General features: G+C 51.3%; 1 protein-coding gene across 2 annotated transcripts in view; it reads right to left on the bottom strand.

Moving 5' to 3' along the window:
• Positions 1 to 18,675, bottom strand: part of acad11 (acyl-CoA dehydrogenase family, member 11) — a 146,697-nt gene extending 128,022 nt beyond the window's left edge. Inside the window, exons 1-4 of one of the 2 annotated variants that reach the window (XM_072510036.1) lie at positions 17,911 to 18,675; positions 12,417 to 12,516; positions 8,357 to 8,482; positions 427 to 588 (exon numbers count right to left, since the gene is read on the bottom strand). In XM_072510036.1, the coding sequence (XP_072366137.1) occupies positions 427 to 588; positions 8,357 to 8,482; positions 12,417 to 12,516; positions 17,911 to 18,038 (516 nt within the window). In that variant the 5' untranslated portion in view covers positions 18,039 to 18,675. The remainder of the gene's footprint in view (positions 1 to 426; positions 589 to 8,356; positions 8,483 to 12,416; positions 12,517 to 17,910) is intronic. The other variant, XM_072510035.1, reaches the window with a different exon arrangement.
• Positions 18,676 to 25,506: the final 6,831 nt, after the last annotated feature.

The following is a 25,506-nucleotide window of genomic DNA, read 5'->3' as shown; positions in this document are numbered from 1 at the left end:
CGAGGTTAGCTGGGATTCAACACACTGTTGAAAAGCGCGTGTGTGTAGGGTCACTGAAGGCAAGACAAGGTTAGTTTGAGCTACAGGGCTACAGGCCCGCTGCAGTTTACGGTTTAGCATCATTTAAGAATGGCCACTTCGGCCGTGGGTTGTCACCATCGCTAAACCTTCACCCAGGAAAGAGTCACCAAAGAATTAAACGGCAGCTAATCGATGGAAGTTTTCATTCTACATTCGTATTGTTCCCATATGGGTATGAAAACGGTTGTGTGTTATATATAGTCATACGGCCAGTTTCATTTTCCCTCAATGGAAGTCATGTTGCAAATTATATTTTGGGCAGTACACTATATTCGGAAAATTACAGTAACTCATTAAAATGCGTAGGTTTTACAAACAAAAGACACTTTCAGTTGGAAGACAGACCTGTCTCTTGGAGTAATCATGCTCTTTGCCATAGCCCTGCAGTCCCAGGGCCTTCCAATCAGTGGAGTGAAGTCGAGCAAATGTTACTATCATGGCAAAGTACAGGGCTGCGCGTTCTGCCGGACTCACACCCGGAATGGTCATATCTCGGAATATCCGCCCCTGGATCATAAATACACAACAGTAAAATAAATAACAAAGGGAATCGGTGTCAAAATCGCAACTCTTAGGCCAACTGATTTCATTCCACAGGGCAGCTCGGGCAGCCCAGAATTCTATTTCCAGTCTAGGTATTCCCCCAGGTTAGGAAGTCACAGAATCATAGAATAGTGCAGAACAGAAGGGGGCCACTCGGCCCATCCAATCTGCAGCAGCCTCTTTCAAAGAGCAATCCCATTAGTCACATTCTCCTGAATCTTTCCCCATGCAAATCCTGCAATTTTCTTTGTTCCCTCAAGAAATCATCCAATTCCCATTTGGAAGATACTGTTGGATCTCTATCCAGCACCCTTAAGGCAGCGATTTCCAAATTCTGATCGCTCGTTGAGCAAAAGGTTTTTCCTCGTGTCACCTCTGCCCTTTGATTTATCACCTTAGGGGCTGGTTTAGCACACTGGGCTAAATCGCTGGCTTTTAAAGCAGACCAAACAGGCCAGCAGCACGGATCAATTCCCGTACCAGCCTCCCCGAACAGGCGCCGGAATGTGGCGACTAGGGGCTTTTCACAGTAACTTCATTGAAGCCTACTTGTGACAATAAGCGATTTTCATTTTCATTTCATTTCACCTTCAACCTCTGCTCTCTTGTAATCGATCCTCCAGCCATTGGAGGATCGTTTCTCTCCATTTATTCTATCTGAACACTACATCATTTTAAATGGCTCCATAAAATCTCCACTCTGACCTCCCTGCCGATTAGGGGGAGGGCCACAGCTTCTGCAATCGGATCCAGCCCCACACTGGGCGTTTCCACATCTAGAATGGTACAGCTGCTGGCCGTCCAGTGTTAATTCCCGTGACGAATGGAGGATTTGGGGAATAGTGGGTTACAACTATCGTCAATTAAAGGGCTAAAAGCCTGGGGTTAGAGCGTGTTTGACTGCAGCGGTCACGTTTAAAAAAAAGAATTCTGTTTTGCAGGGCCTGTGTGCTTTCTAGGAGCCAGAAGGTGAAATTGGCCGAGAGGAATGCATTTGTCAGTCTGGGCTAATGCACTGTGGTTTGACGAGGACTGTTCCCGAGGAAATAATGCGCTTTCAGACCCGGAGAACTCATTTGGTTTTTCAGCTTGGGGAGGTGATGTCATTTCTGGGGGGAGCCAAGTGATTCAGAGAGAGATTTTGTTTTGAGAAGGTTTTTGAAGAGGTCTGATGTGACTACCACAGAGCCCACAAGTAAAAACAGTTTTCTTTCCCAGTAGGATAGTTTAAAAAAAAAAGAGTAATAATATTTTAAAGCAGAGCAGTCTTGTCTGAAGACAAAGGAGAGGCTGAAACACCCCAGTTGAAGCAGCTATTTGAAGATATTCAGCCAGAGTCTGAAGAGGTTCAAACCAGAGCCAAGAATCTGTTCTGCAAAGTATTATTCTATACCCTGCTGATTTTAAACCAGTTTAAAGGCTGTATGTTTCTTTTCTTGCTGTCTAATGGGGAATTGAGTAGTAGTGTTTCTGGGCAATCGTAAGCTGTTCTTCTCGGGTGTGAAATTCAAGAGTTTAATAATGTTTTCATGATAAAGTTTTGTTCTTAAATAACAAAAGCCTATTTTTTCATGCAATCACTCCTGGAGCAAAACATTCATTCTGCAGAGTCTTACAATAAAGTAAAAGATTGGGGTTTTGGTCCTGTATCCTAGCCACTGTTGGGGTCTGGTCTGGGATGTAATATTTCAATAATTGGAAGTTGAGGAAGAATGACTTAACCTTAAACCTGATTTGTTTTCTAGGACAGCAAAATAAAGTATAATGGCGGGCTACCTCTGCGGAGGAGGGGCGGGGGGCAATGGAAGATCCAGGCCGTTGTAAATAAAAAGTATATTGCAACTTAAAAGTTGTTTGAACTATTTGCTAAGCTGTGAAGGATTTCTCTCAAAATGGGAGTCATCCATTGACTCAATCTACACCTCCTGCTGCCTGGGGAAAGCGGGCAGCATAATCAAAGACCCCACCCACCCGTCTTACTCACTCTTCCAACTTCTTCCATCGGGCAGGAGATACAGAAGTCTGAGAACCCGTACGAACAGACTCAAAAACAGCTTCCTCCCCGCTGTTACCAGACACCTAATCGACCCTCTTATGGACTGACCTCATTAACACTACACACCTGTATGCTTCACTCGATACCGGTGTTTATGTAGTTACATTGTGTACCTTGTGTTGCCCTATTATGTATTTTCTTTTATTTCCCTTTCTTTTCATGTACATTTTTGAAAATATTTTTTATTCTCCTCCTTTTTCACATTTTCTCCCAAATTTACACCCACCAACAATAAACAATAATCAGTAACAAATTTGTCAATCCCTATATCAATAACAACGATCCCATCCTCCCACCAAACCCCAAACATTAGCCCGCATGTTCACATTAACAAATGACAAAAAGGAATCAGGGATCACCCATAGTCACCGTTAACACACCTCGCCTCCCTCCCCCAACCGTCCCGCCCCAACTAATGTTCGATGTTATCCAGTTCTTGAAAGTGCATAATGAATAATGCCCATGAATTAAACCCCTCCATCCTTCCCCTCAGTTCAAACTTAACCTTCTCAGGAGTCAAGAATTCCAACAGGTCCCCCCGGCACGCCAGGACACAGGGTGGAGAGGTTGCTCTCCAACCTATCAGGATCCGCCTTTGGGCGATCAACGAGGCGAAGGCTACAACATCTGCCTCCGCAACCGTTTCCAACCCTGGCTGGTCCGACACCCTGAATATGGCCTCCCGAGGGCCAGGTCCAGCTTCACGTGCACCACTTTAGAAATTACCCTAAAAACCTCCTTCCAGTAATCCTCTCGCTTTGGACAGGACCAAAACATATGAACGTGATTAGCGGGCTGTATACACCTAAAGTGGCCAACTCCCGATTTAAAATGGCGAACAGCAAAGGCCGATGGGAAAGTCAGCCAACAAGGCAAAAACCAGAAGCTGCAGGTTGGATGTGTATTTACCTCTGGAAAGGCCAGACAATATCGATACCAGCAACCATCTGCATAACAAAACAACAGCCATCTGCATACTGATAAGCAATCCCCGGGAACAATAAGCAACATTTAGACACACAAAGCAAAACCAGACTCTTCGGTGCCAGCAGAAGCCTACACAAAGGGAGGTGAACGACCACCTCAAGACCGCCCATCGATCAGGGAACCACTCCAGCATTGGAGAAAATCGAACCAAGCGACTGGGACAAAGTCCAATCACTTGGGACCAGGTACAGGGTCCGCCCCGAAAGGCGGGAAGCCCCTGGGGACTATAAGAATTGAGCCCCAAGTTCAAATCGCTCTCTTCTTCTCCACCTGTTCGCTCTCTTCATGCTCTTCTTCCTGCCCGGGTCACCCAGTAACAACGAACCAACATTGACCGTGACCGGAGCAGTGAAGATCGAAATCGTAAGTCTTAATTCAACGCTCGCTACGAGATAGGCGCTCCTAGCTACCAATCTGTACCAACTTCGAATCCCACAGGCTCAGAACCCGAACGAAAGGCCATTTGTTTCCATGACCTGGTGGGCCAGTTCCAAGTTAAGTATGGGCCTGTTAGTTGTAAGAAGTAGCTTAGACGTAGAATTTGTGCATGAGTAGTGATTACTGTGTATAATAAATCTGCTTTGATTTAAATCTTACTAATCGGTGTATTGGATTATTGATCATTACTCGGACTTGAACCTCGTGGCGGTATTATAAAGATACCTGGCGACTCGAGAGCAAAGATAATAAAACAGAGCAATTGAACTAAGGCAAAATCAGCAACAGGGCCCCCTCCCATGCAACGTTCACACACATCTTCTACTCCTTCAGAGAATCGGCTCATCCTCGCCCTCGTGAGGTGTGCTCTGTACACCACCTTCAGCTGTATCAGCCCCAACCTCGCACACGAGGTGGAGGCATTCACTCTCCGGAGCACCTCACACCAGAACCCCTCCTCCATATCCTCTCCCAACTCAACCTCCCATTTTGCTTTGATCCTTTCCAGTGGTGCCTTCTCCTCTTCCAAAATAGCTCATTAATCCGCTGACACTACCCCCTTCTCCAGTCCCCCTGTCGCCAGCACCTCCTCCAGCAATGTGGAGGCCGTCTCCACCGGGAAGCTGTGTATCTCCTTCCTGGCAAAATCTCGAACCTGCATGTATCTAAACATTTCCCCTTGCACCAGCCCATACTTCGCTTCCAGCTCCTTCAATCCTGAAAACCGACCCCTAAGAAACAAATCTTTTAGTGTCTTAATCCCCTTCTCCTCCCATTTCCGAAAATTTCCATCCCACTTCCCTGGCTCAAATCTGCGGTTCCCCCGAATCGGCATTTCCCTTGACCCTGCCCCCAACCCGAAGTGTTGGTGAAACTGCCTCCAAATTCTCAATGAAGCTATTATTTTTTTTTTTTCATAAATATTTTATTGAGGTATTTTTAGTATAGAAACAACAAAAAAATAGGCAAGATACATGAAACTATAAAGATAGTGCAAAAACGGTTAACCTTTCGTACAGGTCTCACCCTTATTGACCCCCTACTCTAACCTAAACTACTCCCCCCCCCCCATTCCCCCCACCGTCTGCTGACGATTAATTTTCCGCAAGGAAGTTGACGAACGGTTGCCACCTCCGGGTGAACCCTAACAGTGACCCTCTCAAGGAGAACTTAATTTTCTCCATACAGAGAAAGCTAGCCATGTCCGATAGCCAGGTCTCTGACTTCAGGGGCTTTGGGTCCCTCCAAGCTAATAGTATCCGTCTCCGGGCTACCAGGGAAGCAAAGGCTAGAACATCCGTCTCTTTCTCCTCCTGGATTCCCGGATCTTCCGACACCCCGAAAATCGCCACCTCTGGACCCAGCGCCACCCTTGTTTTTAACACCGTGGACATGATATCTGCAAACCCCTGCCAAAATCCCCTAAGCTTCGGACATGTCCAAAACATGTGGACATGGTTCGCTGGTCCTCCCACACATTTTGTGCACGTGTCCTCCACCCCAAAGAATCTGCTCATCCGGGCCACTGTCATGTGAGCCCGGTGAACGACCTTAAATTGGATCAGGCTGAGCCTGGCACATGTTGCAGACGTGTTGACCCTACTCAACGCGTCCGCCCATTGACCATCCTCTATCTTACCTGCCAGCTCCTCCTCCCACTTACGCTTCAGCTCCTCGGTCTGCGTCTCCTCCGACCCCATAAGCTCCTTATAGATGTCTGAGACGCTCCTCTCCCCTACCCACCCTCTGGAAACTATCCTGTCCTGAATCCCCCGCAGCGGTAGGAGCGGGAAGGTTGCCAACTGCTTACGAAGGAAGTTCTGCACCTGCAAGTATCTGAATTTGGTTCCCCTCGCCAGCCCAAAACTTTTCCTCCAGCGCCCTCATACTCGGGAAACTCCCCTCTATGAAGACATCCCCCATCCTCTCAATCCCCGTTCTCCACCATACCCAGAACCCCCCATCCATACTCCCCGGGGCAAACTGGTGGTTATCACAAATTGGGGCCCAGACCAATGCTCCCACTGCTCCCACATGCTGCCTCCACTGGCCCCAAACTCTTAGGGCCGCCACCACCACGGGGCTGGGGGAGTACCGCGCCGGCGGAAGCGGCAGAGGTACAGTTACCAACGCCCCCAAACTGGTGCCCTTACAAGAAGCCACCTCCATACACACCCACGCCACTCAATGAAGCTATTATTACCGGACTCCCTAAGTATTTCCCCGGGGCCATCGGGAGCGGCGCTGTTGCTCGTGCTTTCGATCCTGACCCCCTGCACAAACTCTCCTCCATTCTGACCCACTGGGAATCAACCCCTCCGACCCAGCTCCGCACGTTCTCCACATTCGCCGCCCAGTAGTAATACATCAGGTTCGGAAGACCCAAACCCCCTGCCTTCCCCTCTGTAGCAGCACCTTTCTCACTCTGGCCATCTTCCCTCCCCATATGAACGAAGTAATCCTTCCCTCAATCTCTCTAAAAAAAGCCTTTGGCAGGAAAATCGGCAGGCATTGAAAAATAAACAGAAATCACGGCAACACGTTCATTTTAACCGCCTGTACCCGACCCGCCAGTGACAGAGGGAGACCATCCCACCTTGCCAGATCAGTTTTCACTCTCCCCACCAAACTAGAAATGTTGTACCGACTCCCGGGCAACCTGCACCCCCAGGTACCTAAAGTGAGTCCCTGTCCTACGGAATGGCAGCCCCCCCCCCACCCCCCACCCCACCCCCCGCCCCCACCCCCCGCCCCCACCGCCCCCCCCACCCCCCCCCACCCCCCCCCAGCCCCCCCCACCCACCCCACGCCCCCCCCTCCCACCCCCCCCACCCCCCCCAGCCCCGCCACCCACCCACCAGTCCCACCCCCAGCCCCCCCCACCCACCCCCCCCACCCACCCCCCCACCCCCCCCCACCCACCCCCCCCACCCCCCCCCACCCACCCCCCCCCACCCCCCCCCACCCCCCCCCACCCCCCCACCCCCAGCCCACCCACCCCCCACCCACCCCCACCCACCCCCCCCACCCCCCACCCCACCCTCCCACCCCCCCCCACCCCCCCACCCCCACCCCACCCCACACACCCCCTCCCACCCCCCCCACCCACCCCACGCCCCCCCTCCCACCCCCCCCCCACCCCCCCACCCCCACCCCACCCCACACACCCCCTCCCACCCCCCCCACCCACCCCACGCCCCCCCTCCCACCCCCCCCCAGCCCCCCCCAGCCCCCCCCACCCACCCCCCCACCCCCAGCCCCCCCCACCCACCCCCCCCACCACCCCCCCACCCATCCCCCCACCCCCCCCACCCCACCCCACACACCCCCTCCCACCCCCTCTTACCCGCCCCACGCCCCCCCTCCCACCCCCCCCCCACCCCCCCCAGCCCCGCCACCCACCCCCCCACCCCCAGCCCCCCCCACCCACCCACCCCCCCCACCCCCCCCCACCCACCCCCCCCCCACCCCCCCACCCCCCCCCACCCCCCCATCCCCCCAGCCCCCCAGCCCCCCAGCCCCCCCACCCCACCCACCCACCCCCCCCCACACCCCCACCCCCCCCACCCACCCCCCCCACCCCCCCACCCCCCCCACCCACCCCCCCCACCCCCCCCACCCCCCCTCCACCCCCCCCACCCCCCCACCCCCCCACCCCACCCCCCCCACACCACCCCCCACCCCACCCCCCCCACCCCCCCCAACCCCCCCCCACCCCCCCACCCCCACCCCACCCACCCCCCACCCCACCCCCCCCACCCCACCCCCCCCACCCACCCCCACCCCACCCCCCCCACCCACCCCCACCCCACCCACCCACCCCCCACCCCACCCTCCCACCCCCCCACCCCACCCACCCCACCCCCACCCCACCCCCCCCCACCCCCCCCACCCCCCCCCACCCAACCCCCCCACCCCCCCCACCCACCTCACCCCCCCCACCCCCCACCCCCCCACCTCACCCCCCCCCACCCCCCCCACCCCCCACCCCCCCCACCCCCCCCACCCCCCCCACCCCCCCCCCCCACCCCCCCCCCACCCCCACCCCCCCACCCCACCCCCACCCCCACCCCACCCCCACCCCCACCCCCCCCACCCCACCGCTCGCAAACGCCACCGGAAGTCCTTCTTTTCACGTACTTAATGATCTGTTGAACTGCTCGCAGAAAAATACTTTTCACTGTACCTCGGTGCACGTGACAATGAACATAATCCAATCCAAAATACGCTACGTGCTCCTGTCCTACATACCTGCACATGCTCCATCACGTAGAAGTCAGTGCCAATAATGGAACAGTCATCGACAAACAGCAAAGGCGTTGGTACAGGAAATCCCACCTCAGATAACGCCTTTTGCACTCGGTATTCTCTCCCCACCTGAAAAGGAAAGAGACCGCGCACAGTTCAGATTTACTCTCTTATTTCCACCCGTTACTTTTTGAATTTTTTTCTCGGGGGGTGCGAGCAGCACTCGCAAGGACAGCATTTATTGCCCATCGTTAGCGGCCCTGGAGAAGATGGTGACGAGCCGCCTGCTCGAACCACAGTGCTCTCTGCAGCAGTTTCACACAACTGAGTGGGTTGCTGGGGCAATTCAGAGGGTGGATCGGAGCCAACCCCGTAGCTGTGGGGCTGGAGCCACATGTAGGCCAGACCAGGTAAGGACAGCAGATTTCCTCCCCTGAAGGACAGTGAACCATTTGGCTTTTGATGACAATCCAGCTAGGTGCATGATTATTACTGAGACTGGACCATTGTATTCCAGATGTATTAATTAACTGAATTCAAGTTCCCCGCGCTGCCATGAGTGGGATTAGAACTCAGTCTCCAGAGTATTAGTCGGGATCTCTGGATTACTAGTCCAGTATAGCTGGTCTATACTTTAATCTATTTTACTATATCTTGTGTTTTATTTCTTCATTTCCCCCCCCCCAACAAGGTGTGTGTTTTCTTTTCATTTAATTTATATGCCTGGTTAATTTAATCATCCTCATTTGTGTACGTTAGGGGAGTTGTGATGGAATGCACATCTGCGTGTTTCCTATTCTGAGTGAAATGATCCAACTCCAATCATCTTGCTTGTGAATAGGTAAGCTGATGAATCCGTAGAATCCACAGAACCCCTACAGTGCAGAAGGAGGCCATTCGGCCCATTGAGTCGGCATCGAACCTCCATAAAAGAGTACTCTACCTAGGTCCAGTCCCCCACCCCTATCCCCATAACCCCTCGCCTTGATCATGGTCAATCCAACCTCCACATCTTTGGACTGTGGGAGGAAACCAGAGCACCCGGAGGAAACCCACGCACACACGGGGAGAAGCAGAGTTAAAATTTCTGTTTGACTCTTCCTCAAGACTCGAAACATTAACTGTCTCTCTCCGCAAATACTGCCAGACCTACTGAGTTTATCCGGCATTTTCTGTTTTTAGTTCAGGTTTCCAGCATCTGCAGTTTTTTGCTTTTCCTTTCACAGTTTATCCTAGAGTGTTTCAGGAAATGGTGAATCTACTAACTGAGCCCTTAGCCCAGAAACCGGGCTGGACTACCCATGTAAATACTCTGGCCACAAGAGCAGGGAATTCTAAGGTGACTAACTCACCTCCCGACTCCCACAAGACACAAATCAGGATTGTAATGGAATACTCTCCACTTGCCTGGGTGAGTACAGCTCCAAGAACACATGAGGAGCTCGACACCACCCAGTACAAAGCATCCCACTTGATTGGCACCCCATCCATCAAACTTATCATTTTATTCCCGCACAGAGGCGGCAGTGTGCACCATGTACAAGATGCACTACAGCTACTCACCAAGACTCCTTAAACAGCAGCCTCCAAACCCAAGGCCGGTACCACCTAGGGCAAGGGAAGCAAGCGCATGGGAAGTCCACCACCTGCAAGCTCCCGCCAAAGTCTCCCACCATCCTGACTTGGAAATCTATTACTGTTCTGTCTCCAACGCTGGGTCAAAGTCCTGGAACTTCCTCCCCAGCAGCACGGTGGGTGTACCTACACCACATGGGCGGCAGCAGGTTCAAGATGGCCGCTCACCACCTCAAGCGAAATTAGGGGTGGGCAGCAACTGGCAGTGCGTCTTTAGGGACTTGTGGGGGGAGGCAGGAGCACCCGGAGAAGGCCCACGCAGACACGGGGAGGGCGTGTGGGCTCCGCACAGACAGTGGCCCGGGCTGGGGGTCGAGCCTGGGATCCTGGCGCTGTGGAGCAACGGTGCTAACCACTAGTCTACCGTGCCGCTCTCTAGAAGGCCCGCCTCAGTTCGCTGGGACTTCATCCCAGCTATTTCAGCATTGTGAGACAGCAGTGCTAACTATTTTGTCACCCTTCGCCCAATAATCCTAACCTTGTTCTATATATTGGCTATCTTGATCAGTTTTGTAGCCCCTGTAACTTTATAATCTTACTCTGTCTTCTCCTTTAGTCTATTTGTGGCATTAGACTTGAAGACGGCCCCTTTTCATATTGTGCTTTTTGCCCGAGTGCGACACAAAGTGTATCAAGGATATCGTAAAGATAAAGTCACCATAGTCCCAGATGACCATAGGCTGCTTTCCCCTTTGAGGGGGAGAGCTGGCTGGTGGTGATTTAACCTGAGGGTCGCCACACCTCAGATGAGGGACAAGGTTGGGAGGGCATGGCCTTCATGACTAACAGTGGCTGCATGGTGGCACAGCGGCTGGCACGGTTGCTTCGTCCCGGGTTCGATTCCCGGCTTGGGTCACTCTCTGTGCGGAGTCTGCACGTTCTCCCCGTGTCTCCGTGGGTTTCCTCCGGGTGTTCCGGTTTCCTCCCACAGTCTAAAGATGTGCAGGTTAGGTGAATTGGCCATGCTAAATTGGATTGGATTTGTTTATTGTCACGTGTACCGAGGTACAGTGAGAAGTATTTTCAAATTGCCCTTAGTGTCCAAAACAAAAGGTGAGGTGGGGTTACTGGGATAGGTTGGAGGTGTGGGCTTAAGTGGGGAGCTCTTTCCCAGGACCGGTGCAGACTCGATGGGCCGAATGGCCTCCTTCTGCACTGTAACTTCTATGATTCTATGAAAGGCTGGCTTTCCCAGCAAAGCTCACATCCCAACAAAGAATTTTTTTATTTTTTTTAAAGTTCATGACTATAATACTTCATTGACGAGGAGACGCACCATGTCAGGATTGGCTGGGTATGACGGGTCCGATGATCTTTTCCCATTCTTCCTTCCATCCCTTTGCGTTTTCTCACCTTAAATCCTAAACCATACTCAATTGTATTGCACTGAGGCTGAGCTTCTGCAATTACAGCTTATGCAGTGATAACTGGAGTATGTGGCTCACTTCACTTAAAAACCTAAAGTGCCAGAAAGATAAAAGTTTAACCCAACCTTATGTATGTAGTATTTACATCCACTCTCAACCTGCTACATTTTATTCAAGCTCGAAGGGCTGGCTCTGAGGTAGTTTAGGGCGTGTTCAAAGTGGGTGTGTTCAAATTGGGGGCGAAGGCAACTTTTGATGACTGATCTGCCTATTTCTTCTCACCTCCGAACGTTCGGTGTCAGTTGTGGCCCAGTTGGTAGCACTCTTACCTGGGAGTTAGAAGGCCGTGGGTGCAAGTCTCAAGCTCCACTTGAGCATAGGAAAATCAAGGCCTTCATTCCCGTGCAGGTACTGTGGGAGTGCCGCACTGTCAGAAGCGCCGTCTTTCAAATGAGATCTTAAACTGAGGGCCTGCCTGCCCTCTCAAGTGGACATAAACGATCCCATCTGCACCGCTGCTCCCTCAGTTAACATAGACAAAAATAAAAGAGATTGTCGGGTTGTTATCACACTGCTGTGTGGGGGAGCTTGCTGTGCGCAAATCCTGCACGCCAACAGTGGTGTCACTTCAAAAGTACTTCATTGGCTGAAAAGCATTTTGGGATGTCTGGTGGTGGTGGCGGGGGCTATATAAATACAAGCATTTACTTTCAGGATAACTCACCAAATAAGGAAAAATGTGAAGTGGTTTTGAAGTGTAGTCACTGTTGGAATATAGAGAAAGCGGCAGCCAACGTACGCACAGCAAGATCCCACACACAGCAATTTTTAATAACCAGAAAACATTTTTGGGGGAAAATTGGTATTGATTGAGGCATAAGTGTTGGCCTGGGCTACCCTGCTCTTTATCAAGTCAAGTCAGAACACGAGAGTGGCAACCTCGAATTTCCCCCTGGTCTCTAGGGTGAGATAGGCTGAGATAGTTGTAACTATTATCAGGAGCTTTACTAAAAAACGCCGTGGTTTGACAGCAAGTCTCTGTTTACGTGGGGTTAACGTACCTGATGTGCGCCTTTCAAGAGAGTCCCAGGGGGTCTCTTCCTCAGCACATACTCTTTGTTTCCCTTCTGAATGTGGAATGTTGGGTTGGATTGTCCGCACCTGTAACAACATACCAGAAAATGTTACAAAAAAATTATTGCAGTTTGCCCTCAGTGTCCAAAAGGTTAGAAGGGGTCACTGTGTTACGGGAATAGGGTGGAGGGTGCTCTTTCCAAGGGCCGGTGCAGACTCAATGGGCCTCCTTCTGCCCTGTAGGGATTCTATGAGGAATAATGAGTATTGAACTTTCTTTGGGCCACCCTTGGAGTGAGACGTGTGGTGTTGGGTGCTCTGGTGCACAGATGAGCCAACACAGTTGTATGTGGTACAACTCTATTTTATTATAACTCTTATAATACAGTTCGTTCTGGATACTCTGCACGTGCTGTCTCCCTGAGTGTGTTTGGCAATAGATGTGTCCTGGTTCTCCTCTGCAGCTAATGCTCCCCACCAGGGGTCGTGTCTGTGCTTTTATATCTTTCTGTCATTGGTTGTGGTGTTGTGTGTTCTGATTTGTCTGTTGGTGTGTCTATCATGATGTGTGTGTTTGAATATCATGACATCCCCCCTTTTTACAAAGACAAGTGCCTACGTGGTTATAAATATAATTGTGTCGTGAGTGCATCTAAGAGTGTGCGTTTGTGTTGTGTACAGCGTGTGTTTATGACGTAACTATTTACATGGGGCGATGTCGGGTGCGTCACACTAACAAGGTTGTACCATAACAAAACTTGGATGCGAGAGAAAAAAAAAAAAACTTGAACATTGGTCCGGTCAGACGATATCTGGAACAATAAACAACAACAGGTTATAATACAGAAGTGTTTGACTTTTTGAACGTATTAACAGCGTTATAAGTCCAGTCTAATGGGTGACCGCCTCAAGAATGGGCTGGTCCTCAAGCCGGTTCAGCTGTGGAGATTTGGGGTCACACTGGTTCACCTTGGACTGTTGGAGGTGATGCTGTTGCCGAAGTCTCTACTTTACCATTTGTTGTACTTCGTGCAGTGCTTGGTTTTTTCATTCGTGCAAATATAACATTCAACATCTTTGTTAGTGGTGCCCTGGCTGTGGTTTGGTTCTGGTGGCGATGGAAGGGGCATGATCCGTGGCATCTCCACGAAGTCATCCTTGGGAACCAGTGGAGGATCCGGCGTGTGCGTACGGTGCAGTTGCGAGCGCGGAAGGCGGCACAAAGCCCGCTGATTTCGCCTACGCACCAATCCATCCGCCCTGCATGCCAGGAACAAGGTGGAGTCTGTTTTCTTTTTATGTTTGTGGTGGACGGCATCTTGTAGCCGATGGGTCGTTGCCATCGAAGTAGCACCATCACTAATATCATGCAAGGCGATGACTGTGCCAGATGTGGAAGTTGGCCAAGACCGTGTACGCTGGTTCCGGCCACCTGCTGTGCCGGAAGGGCGACTCCGCAGAGAAACGTCGAAGCATGTCGCCTTGGAGAGAGAATTGTTGCTCGCATCAACGTCTGGCGATGGCGCGAGTTGGTGTGTCCATCTTGGACCGCCGGTGCTGGTTGCCACTGCCGACCCAGTGGGACTGCCACGCGATCCATTCCCTGTCGCCGTGGCATCTGCCGTCACCCTGAGCGTGCCATCACCGAGGCCGCGACACCGCCCGTCCGGAGCAAGGTCTGGCGTGCGCAAATCAGAGTCGGCGCTTGGCTGCTCCCCATCTGGAGTCCGGTCTGCCTTCCGTCGATGCCCCCCGTCCGGAGTCCCAACAGGTTCACTGGAGGCAGCCGAGATTCCCTGAAGCTGCACTTCTGGAGTCGGAACATGCAGGAATGCACCAACCAGTGGAGAGGCTCGAGCCATCGAGGGTGGAAGCGGTGCGCCGCCACCGCAGTCGTCAGTGGTCCCACCGTGATCGTTGAGTGCCTCGGTACGCACTAGGCGAGGTCTGTCACCTTGCACCTTTTGCATGGGAAGTGGGATGCTGTCGTCACTCGTCTCACATCCCGTGGATAGATCGTCATTAGCAGCTTGCTGTTCACTAGGGTTGGGTAAATTGTCAGAGTTTTCATCTGGTGGTGCACACCATGTCGGTGGACTGTCATTGTCTTGCCATTGTCCTTCATTTGGGCTTTTCTTCTTTGGAACTTTAAATCTTCCCCCAGACATTGCAGAACCTTGTTTATTACCCCCAAATTCTCCCATATGTATGGTCTCGAATATAGGATCCACTGTTTCTATCGACATTGTACCATTTTCCAAAGAACATTCCGTTTCACTTTTCTTCTCAGGTACCTCATATGTAACGTTGTTTAATGTACATGCCTTCATGGTCTCTGGGTCTGATTTTGCTGGGACTGGCATGGTCACAGTCTCTCTTTTACTGTTCTCAATTGCCCACATTATACTCCCCATACATAACTGCTTAATCACTGGGGTTAGTGTGGTACAATGGATAATCGGGTCGACCTTATCTGCATCTTCACCATTAGTGGAAAGCACACTTGGTTCACTTGAAACTGCTGTGGGTTTTAAATTCGTTATCTGGCTACTCGATGTCGGTGTCCTCAGGATTCTTGCTCCAATGTTCTGCTCAATAATCAGTGGAGTGTGTATAGGTTCAATGCAATTAATGTTCCCCTCCAGGTTTGAAGAGTCATTACTGACTAACTGCTGGTCTCCGAAGTTGGGATTTTGCGGCATTGTGTTGAAGGGAGACATTTGTCCCTGCTGTAGATATGATTCAGGTTGTGTTATTTCCATTACCTGAGGATCAATGTCTTGTCCATTTTTTCGATCCGTACTAAAACACTGGCAATTCTCAGTCTGCTCCTTGCAAGTTAAACATTCAATTAATTTCGTTAGCAAATCCTCAGCATCCTTCTGTGGCCGTGCAGCATTATTAATCTCTGTTCGGCTACAATGTTCCTGAAGGTCAGCACATAAACCTTTTTTCTTCGGGCTTGGACGAGGCGATTCCTTTGGCTTGTCTTCAGTTGGGCTTGAACAGTCTTCAGCGCTGTGCCCTTTATTGTAGCATGAGAGACCGTCATGGTCATGCTGCTGTGTAGTGGAGCATGGTAGGCTGTTATAGCCTTCTTGCTGTTCACGGGAGCATGGCAGACTTGCATCGTCTGCCGCTGGTTGGTCAGGAGAGGTTGCTAGACCCTCATGGTCTTGTTCCTGCAAGGACTGCGCTCTGGAGTCTTGCGTTCCTTCCATCGTGGAGTCCGTCCACGAGCTCTCTGTGGAGGCTTGTGACACTGGAGTCACTTCTTGTTCGTGCAAGGACTGCGCTCTGGAGTCTTGCGTTGCTTCTATCGTGGAGGCTGTCCACGAGCTCTCTGTGGAGGCTTGTGACACTGGAGTCACTTCTTGTTCGTGCAAGGACTGCGCTCTGGAGTCTTGCATTTCTGCAATTGTGGAGTCTGTCCACGAGCTTGCTGTGGAAGCTTGTGACACTGGAGTCACTTCTGGTTCATGCGAGGACTGCACTCTGGAGTCTTGCATGTCTTCTTTCATAGAGTCGGGAACGTTGAGCGGGACGTGGACCACGCTCTGTGTGGCAGCAGGGCACTCTCCGTGTGCTTGCACCGCTCCCTGTCTGTTAATGTCAGGCTGCAGCATCATCCGGTACTGATAAGTTGGAACGTCATATCTGCTGGATTGAAGATCCTCAAATCCGAAAAATGAATCCGCATCTGCGTCGGATTCAATGTGGGGCCGCCAATGTGCAACACGAAAGGTTCGTCCGAGTCATAGTCATATAGGACCACGGAGCTATCATTGGGCTCGCGAGGTCCGGAAACACTGTAAAAATCGTCATCGAAGTATTCAAGGTCGGAATCATCGGCTTGTGCGTAGGTAACTGCTTGTCGGAGGGTTCTTCGGAGGTTAAATTCATCTCCTGGGTCAATTTGCGGCACTGTGCTTTCATTCCAGGTGAAGGAAGGTTGTTTTACAGCTTTAACAGATTTTTGTTTTTTTGATTTGGGACGTTTCCCTTTTAAATTGGATTTGGGACATTTCCCTTTTAAATTGGTGCAGTCTGGGGCCTCTGACATCCTGACGCTCGGTATGTAGCACGTAGGAAGCGACTGCGCATGCTCAGATCGCTGTTCCTTTACCGATGGCCGTTTTCTTGACTGCGCATGCGCAGCATCTCGCGCATGCGCAAACGAAACTTCCGGTTCTGCGCACTTCTCGCGCAACTGTGCTAGCGTTATACCTTTAGCAAGATGGCCGCCGACCTCGACCCAGCCTTTTCTCAGGCCCGGGATTTCGGGCTCCGGGATCCCAGCCACGAGGTGAGTACTGCAGCTTTTCTTACCTTTAAGTCCCCATTGGATTGCGTATTCTTCACAGTACTTGGAGAATTTGCCCAGGACTGCCTGGTAATCGTGCCTTTGCTGCCTCCTGAAGAACCTGAACCTTCTGAACATTGCTCTTGCCCTTGCACCGGCGACGGTGAGGAGAAATTCAATTTTTTCCTTATCATCCAGGTCCTTGAGTTCAGCTGCCGCCAGGAACAACTCGAACATTTGCCGGAATCGCCGCCAGTTTTCGTGGAGGTCGCCGTCGCACTGGAGCGCCTGCGGAACCGGGAGCTCGTACATCATGCCTGGGCACTGCTGGTTGTCTCTGTACACTGAGGTATGCCGGCAGGTATCGATCCACTCCTGTACCATGTGGTGTTGGGTGCTCTGGTGCACAGATGAGCCAACACAGTTGTATGTGGTACAACTCTATTTTATTATAACTCTTATAATACAGTTCGTCTGGATACTCTGCACGTGCTGTCTCCCTGAGTGTGTTTGGCAATAGATGTGTCCTGGTTCTCCTCTGCAGCTAATGCTCCCCACCAGGGGTCGTGTCTGTGCTTTTATATCTTTCTGTCATTGGTTGTGGTGTTGTGTGTTCTGATTTGTCTGTTGGTGTGTCTATCATGATGTGTGTGTTTGAATATCATGACAATACGAACAGTTCTGGTCCCCATGTTAACATGATCAAATGTCACATGATCAAGTCTCCACAGGATCTTCCTGAGTGGCCATGTTCACGTTTGTTTCCTCAACAACAAACTCAAAATTGAAGCTTTCCTGGAGCTATACCCCAGGGCAAATCGGAAACCAGGCAATAACAATCACATTAAGAACTGAAATATTGCGCCTCCGACTTTAAAAATAATTAGCACTTGCACGCTGCATTTGGAAGGAGTTAACTTGGAGGCAGTTAAAGACCCAAAGTGTTCGCAGGCAGGTTTTGAATGTAAACACTTTCTTTATTATCCCAAATGGCATTTTGGTGCTTTGAGGTTTGTCTGAGGCAGTTGGGGAAAGCCCCAAGGATTCCCGGAAACAAATCATTCTTGGATTCCGCGTTCTCGTTCATTGCAAATTAATTATTCCGCTGCAAAGTAGCCAGTTGCTTGTCAGTGACCCGGCTTTTGAGTTCAGAGCCGGGGTTTAGAGTGTGCTGTTACCTGTACTGTCTCACGGTGAAGGCCTCCTGCGGGTCTTGTGGAAAGCCTGGGATCCGCGAGGATAGAAATCTCTCCATTGCCTCTTCATCAAAGGTGTGATTGCCCCGGACTGGAGCAGTGTCAGCCATGGTGCTGGGAGACAGAGAGAGAGTTAGCAGAAAACAGACTCGCCTGCTCAAAAAGCCCCACTAGAGGGAACCCGTAAGGCAGAATGTAAAGGAAGCTTTTCACATCTATGGATTGAGTTCAGACTTGCAGACTGCACGGTTTCTTTTCTAGGGCGATGCAACTAGTTCGGTCCTAAAGGGGTCCTGGTGAAAATGATGCTTCAACAATGCACAGAACCTGTTAAAAAAAATGTATCTAGGTGGTCAGAACAAATTTCTACAAGTGCTGACCAGAATACTGTGTATTTCTGACCTGTTGTGTTTCCATTTTGATGGACTGGGATTTGTAGTTATCTTCGGGAGATCTATTTGCGCATGACGCAATGTAACAACAAGCTGCATTTCTATAGCGTTCCGGGCTGTTTCATTACCTTAAATGTGTTGGCGAGTTGGAACATCCATATAAATCAGTGTTTTTCAAACTTTTTTTTCCCGGGACCCACTTTTACCAATCGCGGACCTTCGGGACCCATGCCGGCTGATGTTTGTGAGACATGCGGGCTGGCATTAAAGTCCCATGCTTGCTGACATAACATTATTGCTTACCTTTAATGTGGCAGATGGGCCTGCTTGGCCCTCACGATATGCTAACAACTGTGCTAAGCACCATGCTACCGTGCTGCCCTTAAATATAAAAAATAAATACAAATGAAATATAAATATTAAATTATTTAAAAAGTACAATCTTTTTTTTAAACTTTGCAAACTATGACTTTAGAGGAGATGAAGTAACTTGTCAAACACACACAATGTCACAATATTTCTTACTCGTTCCACTGCACTGCAATATTCAAATATCCAAGTCATCTCCTGCTCCTTTCTCACCAAAAGCTCTGACTTCCTGGTTTCCAGAGAGTGTCGACACAAAGTAATGACTGTAGGTTTCTTCCAGTGTTCACATATGTCAGCCCTATTGACTGGCGTCGGTTAATCAGTATTTCGAGAAAACTGGCCTGGCTTCCTCTCACTGTACCCACTCCAGTCACAGACCACTTCCCAACCAGTACTTACCGTCGTGGGAGTGCAAACGGACGTTGCTCTCACAATTGAACGGATTGACCAAGTAGCTGCAGATTGCATACTGCCGATCGGTGGCGGGGGACAAGCCGAGCATCGTGTAAAGGACGAGCACCACTGTTAGCATCGCGTCCACGGGGATGCCCGTCAACCCATTACACTCCCCCCCCCCCCCCCTTCCAACACACAGCGCGCGGTGACCAGCACACAGCCTTGCCTCACGCCGCCCGCCTCCTCAAACACCGCAACCAATCGGGGACTGCAGTTGGGAACTTCTTCCCGCGATCGGGAACGCCACAACTGATCGCTCCACGACCCTCTCGACACCCACCCGCGACCCACCTGCGGGTCGCGACCCTGAGTTTGAAAACCCCTGATATAAATGATGTGGCTACAAGAACAGGTCATAGGCTGGGAATCCTGTGGCAGTAACTCACCTTCAAACCCTGTCCCCCCCACCCACCCAAAATGAAAATGTCCACCATTTACAAGGCACAATCAGGAGTGGTAATGGAATACTCCACTTGCCTGGATGAGTGCAACTCCAACAACACAAAGAAGCTCAACACCATCCAGACAAAGCAGCTGGTTTATTGCTCCCCCTTCCACAAACATTCACTCCCTCCAATACCGGCGAACAGTGGCAGCATCCGTGTGTACCATCTGCAAGAGGCACTGCAGGAACTCACCAAGATTCCTTCGGCAGCACCTTCCGAACCCATCACCATTACCACCTTGAAGGACAAGGGCAACAGATACCTGGGAACCCCACTGTCGTGTTGTTCACCCTGGGGTGAACCTAGGCTTTTCCCCAGGGTAGAGGGGTCAATTACTAGGGGGCATAGGTTTAAGGTGAGAGGGGCAAGGTTTAGAGTAGATGTACGAGGCAAGTTTTTTACGCAGAGGGTAGTGGGTGCCTGGAACTCGCTACCGGAGGAGGTAGTGGAAGCAGGGACGATAGGGACATTTAAGGGGCATCTTGACAAATATATGAATAGGATGGGAATAGAAGGATACGGACCCAGGAAGTGTAGAAGATTGTAGTTTAGTCGGGCAGCATGGTCGGCACGGGCTTGGAGGGCCGAAGGGCCTGTTCCTGTGCTGTACATTTCTTTGTTCTTTGTTCTTTGGGTAACACGGACTGCACACGATGCAGTTAACTGATCAAGTGTACTCCGAACGTGGGCGTTGGTTCACTATATGATTTATTGAACCTCAGTAACGAAGCACACAGCTGCCTGTGTGTTGACTCTCTACTACTCTGAGTAAACTAACATTAACTATCTAGACCAGGCTAGCTCTGATCCACGTGTAGAAGGTGTTGAATGATTTGTACACCCTGACTGTCACTACAGTTGTCACCAGTGGAAAGAGGCAGAGTGCCGATGCCTCGTGTGTTTTATAGTTGGAAGCCCCCCTCTGGTGTCCTGTCTTGTGATTGGTTGTGTTCTGTTCTGTATATTGATTGGCTCACCTGGGTGTCTGTCACTGCCTGCTTTTACCTCATGATGTGCATGGGTGCATATTATGGCATCCCTCCTTTTAAAAAAAAAATTGTCGACTGCTTAGAGCAGAAACGACATATTTACAAGAGTAACTATATACAGCAATTGGTGAGTGGATGTATATGTAAGGTGTCTAGCGTGCAGAAACATAACAGCATATATACAAAAGAACTATTTATAAGTCCAGTTATTGAGGCTGTGGTCGGATTCTTGTGGACCGCCTGAGACGTGGAGGCGGAGGTGATGGTGTCTTGACCGGTTGGCATGCAGCCAGATTGGTGGCCTCGTGGAGCGAGGTGTCCGGATAGGGCAGAACGACGTCTGGGAATGTGAGATCCGGTGGTGGGCAGGCAAATTTGCGTCGTGCCCTTCTGTTGCGCCTCACAATAGATCCATCAGCCATGCGAACCACGAACGACCTGGGAGCAGCCTGTCGAACAACAACAGCTGGAGCTGACCAGCCTCCACCAGGCAACTTGATGCGAACAGCGTCCTTCAGAGAGAGCACCGGCAGATCCGTAGCGTGAGCATCATATGTCAGCTTCTGCCGGGTTCTGATCAGCTGCATCTTTTGCAGCACTGGAAGGTGATCCAGGTCAGGTACATGAACGACCGGAACAGTCGTCCGCAGGTTACGATTCATAAGGAGCTATGCCGGAGACATACCGTTGGACAGAGGGGTTGCCCTGTACGCCAGAAGAACAAGAGTAAAGTCCGAAGCTGAGTCCGCAGCCTTGCAGAGCAGCTGCTTCACGATGTGAACCCCTTTTTCGACCTTCCCATTAGATTGTGGGTAATGCGGGCTCGAGGTGATGTGCTGGAAGTGGTATTGCTTTGCGAAGTTGGACCATTCTTGACTATAGAAACAGGGACCGATGTCGCTCATGACCGTGAGCGGGATTCCATGCCTCTTTGCAAGCCTTTATGACGATCCTAGATGTTAGGTCCGACAGTTTCACTACCTCGGGGTAACTGGAGAAGTAATCAATTATCAGGACGTAGTCACGCCCATTGGTGTGAAAAAGGTCCACTCCAACCGTAGGCCGTGGAGAGGTCACGATCTCATGCTGGTGGAGCGTTTCTCTGGGCTGAGCAGGCTGGAAGCAGTGGCAGGTCGCGCAATTGAGGACCATGTTTGAGATATTCTCATTGATGCCGGGCCAGTACACAGCCTGCTGGGCCCTGCACCTGCACTTCTCAATACCGAGGTGTCCCTCGTGTATCTGCGTGAGCACCAAGCTCTGGAGGCTGCGCGGAATTATGATGCGATCCAATTTCAGGAGGATCCCCTCGACAACAGTTAGGTCATCCTTTACATTATAGTATTGGGGGCATTGCCCTTTCTGCCAGCCATTCGTGAGGTGATGTATGACCCGCTGCAGCAGAGGGTCCTTGGCGGTCTCCTCCCGAATGATGCCGAGTCGTTCGTCGGATGTCGGGAGGGTGCTGGCACACAGTTTCACCTGCGCCTCAATGTCGTGTATGAAGTCGACCTGCTCACATGGCGAGGTGATGGCACCCGACAGGGCATTCGCGATGATTAGCACCTTTCCAAGCGTTTAAACCAGTTCAAAATCATATCTGCGGAGCCGAAGGAGAATGTGCTAGAGCCTGTGTGTCATGTCATTTAAGTCCTTGTGTATAATGTGCACCAGGGGTCTGTGGTCTGTCTCTACTGTAAAGGTCGGGAGACCATAGACATAATCGTGGAATTTCATGATGTCAGTGAGAAGACCCAGGCATTCTTTCTCTATTTGAGCATATCGTTGCTCAGTGGGGGTCATGGCCCTTGACGCGTAGGCCACTGGAGCCCAGGACGAGGTGTCGTCCTTCTGGAGGAGCACCGCCCCAATGCCATCCTGGCAGGCGTCTGTGGAGATTTTAGTCTCCTTCGCTGGGTCAAAGAAAGCTAAAACAGGAGCGGTGGTTAGTTTCGCTTTCAACTCAAGCCACTCTGCTTGATGTGCAGGCAGCCACTGGAAAGTGGTGGACTTCTTCACCAGGTGCCTGAGGGCCGTGGTGTGTGACGCGAGGTTGGGAATGAACTTCCCCAGAAAATTCACCATCCCCAGGAAGCGGAGGACCGCCTTCTTGTCCTCTGGGGTCTTCATCGTGTTGATTGCCTGGACCTTATCCGAGTCGGGCTGCATGCCCTGCTGGGAGATCCGATCGCCCAGAAACTTAATTGACGACCTGCCAAAGGAGCATTTGGTTTTATTTAACTTCAGGCCGTTGACATGTATGCGCCTGAAGACTTGTTGCAGACGAGAAATATGTTCCTCCGGGGTCGTGGACCAGGTGATGACGTCGTCATCATAAACCCGCACAGTGTCATTATTCGATGAAAGATTTCGGAGGCCGAAACAATGCCAAATGACATGCAATATCTTCCGAAGGATGTATTAAATGTGCAGAGCTTCCTGCTGGACTCGTCCAGTTGTATCTGCCAGAAGCCACGCGATGCATCTAGCTTTGTAAAGAATTTGGCATGCGCCATCTCACTCGTCAGCTCCTCCCGCTTTGGGATCGGGTAGTGTTCCCTCATAATGTTGCGGTTCAGATCCTTGGGATCGATGCAAATGCGCAGTTCTCCAGAGGGCTTCTTGACACAAACCATCGAGCTGACCCAGTCAGTTGGTTCCGTCACCTTGGATATTATTCTTTGATCCTGGAGCTCCTGCAGCTGCGCATTTAGATGGTCCTTGAGGGGCACCGGCACCCGGCGTGGCGCATGGATGACAGGTGTGGCATCAGGCCTGAGCAGAATTTTATAGCGGTAGGGCAGCGTACCCATCCCACTGAACACATCCGGGTATTGCAATAGTAGCTCCTCAATGTCGGCTTGAAGAGAGCTGTTGTCAGAGGACACGGCATATACACGCTGAACGAGATGGAGTAGCTTGTATGCATGTGCACCAAGCAGAGAAGCCTTGCCGGGCTTGACGATCTCAAACCGCAAAGTGGTCTTGATGGATACCTGCAGGTGACAGGACCCTAATGCCATTCCCATTGTAGTCGAGCAACTGGCAGGCCGGCGGAAGAATGGTCGGCTGCCTTTGGATACGAGCAAGGTCTGCTCGGGATATTAGGTTGGCCGAAGCGCCGGTGTCCAGCTTGAACCGGATGCTACAATCGTTGACTTGTACTGTGGCACGCCACTCGTCCCCATAATCCACGTTCAGGATGGGTCTGTGTGTTGGTGAATGCGAGGAGGCCTTGTCATGCATGGTGATGATGAGGGGACTCCTGGCAGTCGTCCTCTGGATCGGTGACGGGATACGGTTCCAAGTCGAGCAGCCCCTGCTGCACACTGCGAACTCGTCTACGTTGGAACTGGTGTCGCTGGTCCCCTGTCGGAGGTGCAGACCTGCACAAAGCCACATAATGGCCAAGCTTCTTGCAGTTGAGACATCGCCTGCTTCCAGCAGGGCATTGCCGCTTTAAATGGGCGGTGCCGCAGTTGGGGCACGTCATCAAGTCGATGTCGTGCCGCTCGGCGCGTCGTCGCACATGCGCAGTGCGGTCAGCCGCCGCTCGTACCTGCGCAGTGTAGTCTTCGGCCGCTTTGTTTTCCCGACCGTGGTGCGCATGCGTGGGAGCCCTGGAAAAGCGCGCGAAATGGCCGTCTTCATTGATGCTCAGGCCCCGCATTCAAGCGATGGCCTGTACACTCTCAGCCTCGTGGGAGGCAAGTTGGTCCTGCTCTGGCGACTTAATGCGGGAATAGCGACTTTTCGCCTTTTTGTGGACTTTGCACGTCTCGATGGCCACTGGCAGGGTCATATTTTTAATTTTTAGGAGCTGCTCCCGCAGGGCGTCGGAGGGGACGCCAAACACAATCTGATCCCTGATGAGGGAGTCAGCGGTGTCTCCGTAGTTGCAGGATTGCGCTAGAATGCGAAGCTGAGTGAGAAAAGACTGAAAAGGCTCATCCTTACCCTGGAGGCGCTGCTGGAACTTTTTTTTTTAAAATGTTGAGTACTCAATTCATCCTCTCCAATCAAGGGGCAATTCAACGCAGCCAATCCACCCACCATGCACATCCCCCGGGCTGTGCGGACGAAACCCACGCAAACAAGGGGAGGACGCGCAAACTCCACACAGACAGTGACCCAGAACCGGAACCAAACCCGGGACCCCAGCGCCGCGAGGCAGCAATGCCAACCACCGCGCCACCGTGCTACCCATGCTGCTGGAAGACATAACACTCACAGCTTTCGTTTGTCTCGACCTCACAGTGACTGTCGAATTTGCTAAGATGGTCTGGAACTTGGTCTTGTCCTCATTGTCGGCAAAAGTGAGCGAATTGAAGATTTGGATGGCCTGGTCCCCCGCAGTAGACAGCAGCAGCGCAATCTTTCGGGCATTGGAGGCACTTTCGAGGCCGGAGGCCTCAATGTATAGACTGAATTTCTGCTTGAAAACCCGCCAGTTGGCTCCAAGGTTCCCGGAGATCCGGAGCTCTGGAGGTGCCTGGATCTTTTCCATGCCACTGGAAGGCAGTTGCTGGTCATCAGTAAATTTTCGAAGGTAAATTACTTAGGAGCAGTAGCCACTTACAGTATCATGTCGTGTTGTTCACTCTGGGGTAACACGGACTGCACATGATCCAGTTAACTAATCAAGTGTACACCAAACATGGGCGTTGGTTCAATATAATATTTATTGAACTTCAGTAACGAAGCACACAACTGCCTGTGGGTTGACTCTCTACTACTCTAAGTAAACTAACATTAACTATCTAGACCAGGCTAGCTCTGATCCACGTGTAGAAGGTGTTGAATGATTTGTACACCCTGACTGTCACTACAGTTGTCACCAGTGGAAAGAGGCAGAGTGCTGATGCCTCGTGTGTTTTATAGTTGGAAGACCCCCTCTGGTGTCCTGTCTTGTGATTGGTCATGTTC

The sequence above is a fragment of the Scyliorhinus torazame genome, chromosome 6 (assembly GCF_047496885.1).
Source record: "Scyliorhinus torazame isolate Kashiwa2021f chromosome 6, sScyTor2.1, whole genome shotgun sequence".
NCBI classification, from domain to species: Eukaryota; Metazoa; Chordata; class Chondrichthyes; order Carcharhiniformes; family Scyliorhinidae; genus Scyliorhinus; species Scyliorhinus torazame.
The sequence above is the reverse complement of the archived record's forward strand: the minus strand, read 5'-3'. Positions and strand labels throughout refer to the sequence as shown.